General features: G+C 44.4%; 1 protein-coding gene across 1 annotated transcript; it reads left to right on the top strand.

Annotated features, from left to right (window-relative positions):
• The first annotated feature begins 2810 nt into the window (after window positions 1-2810).
• LOC147944957 (uncharacterized) lies at window positions 2811-5111 on the top strand. Its single transcript, XM_087512776.1, has 5 exons — window positions 2811-3257; window positions 3942-4162; window positions 4282-4427; window positions 4482-5014; window positions 5082-5111. Exons 1-5 carry the CDS (start codon window positions 2811-2813, stop codon window positions 5109-5111), a joined length of 1377 nt encoding a protein of 458 aa, XP_087368902.1.
• Window positions 5112-6000: the final 889 nt, after the last annotated feature.

The raw sequence follows: 6000 nt of genomic DNA, 5'->3' as shown, positions 1-6000 counted from the left end.
TCTTCTGGAGGAAGTGGGGGTGGATCTGAGGTGAGTAGCGACCAGGGACAAGCGTTAAGTTACAAAGGGGCAGTTCTAGCAGATGCTAGAGGTGGTATTGGTCCTCATAAAGGGCATCACGAGAGTAACACACAAGGTTCGTCTAAACCGAGAGTGGAGCAGGTGGCTGGACCTTCCTATAGGGCTAAGAAGTCCTCACATGCAGGGGACTTCGCGCAGGACTCTCGTGGCCATCATGGGATGGCGAGGGGACAGGGACGTCATCGGGATGAGCGGGTCAGAGATCCGGTTGTGGAGGAGTTAGGGTCGCAGCGGGTGCTTTCTCACCCGTAGAAGGTTGTCCGAAAATCTTTGTTTCAGGAGAAGAGTGCGGTTGCGGGTTCATTGCCGCCTTCTGCAGTGGGGGGGGCGAGGTCGCTGAGGAGGGCCAAATTATGAACGCCTCGACTGAGTTGGTGGAAGGTGAGGGGATGTTACACGGGTCGGGTGACATAGTCACTACTTCTGCTGCTGCTACGGGGTCATCACAGGAGGCTTCACGGGCTGAAGTTAAGGCTCCCGAGGAGCCTCGGCTGGATGTTGTTGTGGTTCCCACAGCGGTCTCCAAAGTTGCAGACGCAGTTGGTGTGGGCTATCCAGATCAGAACTTAGCATCAACGATTGTATCGGATGAGGCGGGAGCTCAGGGGCGTGAATTGGGTTCTGGAGGCATTCGGAGGGACCCTGTGGGGGCTGGAAGCGAGGGTGGTAGCTTGAGTTTGGATGTCGGGGTGATGGAGGAGGATCCTGATACCTTTGATGACTTAGAGGATGATTTAGGGGGTGAGGAGGGTGTTATCGAGGAGGTCGTAATGGAGGATGTTGGGTTACAAGCGGATGGGGCAAAGGTGCGGAAGGGGCGTGGTCCAGTGTTAAGAGGTGTAAGTGCGAAGAAGCGCAATGCGCAGATGTTGCTATCCCCAAGGAGACGCCCTCCGCATGGGCCGAATGCTGTCGACAGTGGAATTGCTCCAAAGGCTCATGATGGGGCCAAAGGCGGGCTCGGGGGTGCCAAACCACCCAAACCCAAAGTTGTTAAATGAATGTATTAATTTGGAGTTGTCAAGGGCTTGGTAATAAGGTCTCTATAGGAAATCTTAGGGATCTCTGGAATAAACATAGGCCAGATTTTTTATTTCTTATGGAAACAAAACATTCTTTTTCTTTTTTGGAAAAATTTGTAGGCCATTTTGGCTTTACTGATTTGAAAACAGTGGAACCTATTGGTTGTAGTGGAGGATTGGCTCTATTTTATAATAAAGATGTTTTTAATGTTTCAATTTTAATGGAATCAAACAGATTAATTGATGTGGAAGCATGTTTCAAAGGCAGTGTAATTAATTTAACCTTTGTTTATGGGGATCCAGTCCCCAAAAATCGAGATTTGGTTTGGGAACGGCTAATACGAATTGGTACAACTCGGTCTACACCTTGGTTTCTTATTGGAGATTTTAATGAATTAACCGTAAATCATGAAAAGCGCGGTGGGAGGTTACGTCCTGCTTCCTCTGGGTGATTGTTTTTCTTGGAAAGGTTGGCGGGATAAAAAGCATATTCGTTGTCGGTTGGATAGAGCTTTGGGTAATGAGGATTTGCATGATTTATTCCCGGATACGGTGACTGAATATTTACTAATGATCGCGTCAGATCACATGCTCCTGGTGTCTAGTATAGGTGCGAAGAGGCCACGAGGGAGGCGGAGTTTTATGTTTGATCGGCGTTGGGTTGGCAATGCCGGTTTAATGGAGGCGATATCGTCTGGTTGGCATGCTGACCAGGATCCAGCCTCGTCAGGATTTGTGGATAAAATTGTGTCCTGTCAGCGGGCAATTTCTCGCTGGCGTAAGATGCAACCTCCATATGGTAGGGAGTTGAACGAGGATCTTAAACGGCAGTTAGAAGTGGCTCAGGCAGATGATGCGTCTACACCGAAATTAATTTCCGATTTAAATTCCCGGTTGCTAGAGACATACCGGGATGAGAAAATTCATTGGTATTAGAAGAGTAGAAATTGGTGGATGCAGGTGGGGGATAAAAATACAAAATATATTCAGGCACAAACTAAACAGCGCCGGGCTCGTAATAGGATTGTTGGGCTTTACAATAAACAGGATGTTTGGTCGACAGATGATGCGGATATCTATGATACGGCAGTCTCGTATTTCAAGGAACTGTTCACTTCGATTAATCCAGCTAATTTTGAGGATGTTTTACGGGAGGTTAACACGGTCATTACAGATGCGGATAATTTTTGGTTAACTGCCCCGGCTACGGAAGCAGAGGTTCGACAGGCTTTGTTCATGATGCATCCGGATAAAGCTCCAAGGTCGGATGGGATGACTGCTTTGTTCTTCTAGATGGCATGGACCGTAGTGAAAGCTGATCTTGTATATATGGTTAACCAGTTTCTGGAGGAGGGTGTTTTTGATAAAGATTTAAATCGGACGCATATTTGTCTTATCCCTAAGGTGGCCAAACCGACGCGGATGGCGGACTTGCGTCCCATCAGTCTGTGTAATGTGGGGTATAAGATTCTCTCAAGGTTTTGTGTCAACGGCTTAAGGCTCTTCTCCCTGGTCTCATCTTGGAGACGCAGTCGGCTTTTGTTCCGGGTAAGGTTGATTTTGGACAATATTCTGATTGCTCAAGAAATATTTCATGGGCTGAGGACGAATAATTCGTGTAAATGCAAATTTATGGCAATAAAGACGGATATGAGTAAGACGTATGATAGAGTGGAGTAGGGTTTTTTGAAGGCACTGTTTTGAAAAATGGGTTTTTCTGAACAATGGATCTCCTGGATAATGTTCTGTGTCTCTTCGGTGGAGTATCGAGTTCTTCTCAATGGGCAACCAAATGGATTAATTGTCCCGAAGCGGAGCCTGCGACAGGGGGATCTGCTGTCTCCTTATTTGTTCATATTATGTACTGAGGTCCTTATTGCAAATGTCCGGAAAACGGAGGCGGATAAGCGGATTACTGGTATTAAGGTGGCCAATAAATGCCCGCCAATTACTCACCTATTATTTGCGAACGATAGTCTTTTCTGTAAGGTTAATACGGATCAATGCAGGGTGGTTTTGGATATTCTACGGCAATATGAAGGGGCCTTGGGTCAACAGATTAACTTGGCCAAGTCTTCGATTCAGTTCGGTCACACGGTTGACGAGGTAGTCCGGACGGAAATACAGGGGGTTCTTGGGATCACCAATCTAGGGGTATGGGTTCCTATTTGGGAATTCCTGAGAGTCTGGGGGGTATAAAACTAAGGTGTTTTCCTATGTCAGAGATCGCCTGCAGAGCCGCACGACTGGGTGATCAGCGCGATTAATCTCGAAAAGGGGGAAGGAGGTTATGGTTAAATCTGTTGTGATGGCTGTCCCGACTTTTGTGATGTCTTGTTATCGTCTCCCAAAGACAATCACATCAAAACTGACCAGTGCAGTGGCCAATTTTTTGTGAAGTACGAATGGACAGTCCGGGGGTATGCATTGGATTGCCTGGGAACGACTCTGTTGTAGCAAACAGCTGAGTGGTCTGGGTTTCAAGAGTGTAGATGATTTCAAATCATCTCTGCTGGCTAAGCAATTGTGGAGACTAATAGATCATCCGGACTCCCTATTTGCCCGGGTTTTTAAAAGTAGGTGCTATCGGAACTCTGATCCTATGGATCCAATACGATCTTATTCACCCTCGTACTCGTGGAGGAGTATCGTTTCTGCTCACTTTCTGGTGAATAAATGACTTATTAAACGGGTTGGCACAGGGACCTCAATTTCTATATGGAATGATCCCTGGGTTCCAGCCCAATTTCCAAACCAGCCTTAAGTAATGGTCCTTTTAAGGACCCATCTCTACGGTTACCGCATTTCATTGATCGTCATACTAATCCTTGACGTAAGGATCTACTAACCCAGCCTTTTGATCCGTTGGATGTCGCACTGATTGAGGCTATCCCTCTTGGTAGTGGCACAAAGGATGATTATTTAGGGTGGCATTTTACTAAAACTGGGAAATATACTGTTAAATCTGGTTATGAGACGGAACGGTTGGACGTCCAGGGTCCTTTTCGGGCAATGGGCTTTGGGCCAGAGGTTACCCCCTTCTTGCGAGGGTTTGGCAGGTGCATTGTCCACCAAAATTACAGCATTTTTTGTGGCAAGTTTTATCGAGATGCATATCGGTATCGACTAACTTACGCCGTCGGGGGGTAAGTTGCGATGTTGTTTGCACGCGGTGCAGGATGGAGGCGGAAGATATCAACCATGCCATATTTTTGTGTCCGCCGGCCCGACAGGTTTGGGCCTTGGCCCATGTCCCAGTGGGACCACATCTTTTCCCGACGGGGTCTGTGTATGCTAATATGGATCATTTCCTAGATCCGAAAGGTCTGGGTTCACATGTCTCAGCTTTTCCTTAGCTGATGTGGTATATTTGGAAAGCTAGGAATGCTTGTATTTTTGAGAACCAGGATGAACGTCCGGATGTGGTTGTCCGGGTGGCAGAAGGCGAGGCTTTAACCTGGCAGGAAGCTCAGGTGGATGTCGAGGGAGAGGAGATCCCCTTCATCCCTCCGCGCCCATTATCTGGGACTCGCATGGGAATACCACTCCCTCGAGAATTAACGGGTCACAAGTGTTTTGTGGATGGCTCCTGGAAGGCGACGAATGTTTTTGCAGGTGCAGGATGGTGTTGTCACTCGTCACAAAGCTCGCCCCCGTTGCTTGGATCGACAAATTTCTGGCGAAGTTTATCCCCGTTACATGCTGAGGTTGAAGCTCCCCTCTGGGCGATGCGCTGCATGATAGGACATGACTTCCGGGATGTGGCCTTCCTTACCGACTGCTCAGACTTGGGGAAGATGGTGTCTTCTCCTACTGATTGGCCAGCTTTTGCAACATACCTCGACGACATTCAGATGGACAGGGAGGAGTTTTCTTCCTTCTCTTTGATTTATGTCCCAAGACAAGTTAATGTACGAGCGGATTCTTTAACACGCCAGATACGTGTATTTCTGCATCATGTTTTATTTGTAGTTGTAGATAAGTTTCCCTCTAAATTGGCTTGTTTGAGCTTATTTCCTTTATTGATAAAAAAAAAAGAAATATTGGTAACTATTCATAATAAAATGAAAATTTAATAAACTTAAATCTGGTACTCAAGTATTTTAAAATAAACAAAACAGAAATACATAAAAATGTCGATAACAAATCTCATTAATTCTTAGGTATATATTTTTTCTTCTCGTGTAACAATTCTTAAGTATATATCTATGAGATCTGAGGGAGGGGAGAAACAATAAACAAAGGTCAGATCTGTTAATAAGCTACGTGTCATTCGACAAATCAATCTAAAAACATACTTAGTCATAATTTATAAACTACCGCATTCTTGGGAAAACAATCATAAAATATCATTGGCATGTGAATACTCTTTAATAATTTTAAATAACATCTTGCTTTGTGTAAGAATTAAATAAAAAATTTTAAAATTACTAAACAATAGCTCCCACTATCTTTACATTTCTCTCATTCACTCCTAATGTCCCACCACTAAAAAACCAATTAAAGTATACCATAAATAAATATAAATCAGAAGATCTTTAATTTTTAAGATTATATACAGTAGATCTTAAAAACCTTATCATTATTATTTTATTTGCTCTGTCACACAAACTTACTACTACAAAAATAATTTAATTTATTTATTTTAATTATTTATCATCTACCCACGTTCAAGCGGTCCCCGTGCTCCCGTGAGAAATCTCATCGGTATAAGCGATCTTCTCAAACTATTGTAATAATTAAATGTTTTATTTTATTGTTTCAATTTATGTGTTTTTCAAATAACAAAAAATATCTTACCAAAATAGAAAAAATATCAAAGAGAACTGGACCGCCTTAAACGCAACAATCACACGCGATCTCGTCCGCTAAAAGATAAGACACGTGTACGGTAGCC

The sequence above is a fragment of the Camelina sativa genome, chromosome 5 (genome assembly GCF_030686135.1).
Source record: "Camelina sativa cultivar CO46 ecotype springtype chromosome 5, ASM3068613v1".
In the NCBI taxonomy this organism is placed as follows: domain Eukaryota; kingdom Viridiplantae; phylum Streptophyta; class Magnoliopsida; order Brassicales; family Brassicaceae; genus Camelina; species Camelina sativa.
Note: the sequence above shows the minus strand (reverse complement) of the source record. Positions and strands in the feature narration are given on the sequence as shown.

Bases quoted from the DNA above. Each gene is read 5' to 3' on its own strand.
- LOC147944957 (XM_087512776.1), top strand. From the start codon at position 2,811: ATGGGTTTTTCTGAACAATGGATCTCCTGGATAATGTTCTGTGTCTCT. The intron at 3,258-3,941 runs GTATGGGTTCCT...CCTTGACGTAAG, and splicing joins TTGGGATCACCAATCTAGGG to GATCTACTAACCCAGCCTTT. The intron at 4,163-4,281 runs GTGCATTGTCCA...CACGCGGTGCAG, and splicing joins TTCTTGCGAGGGTTTGGCAG to GATGGAGGCGGAAGATATCA.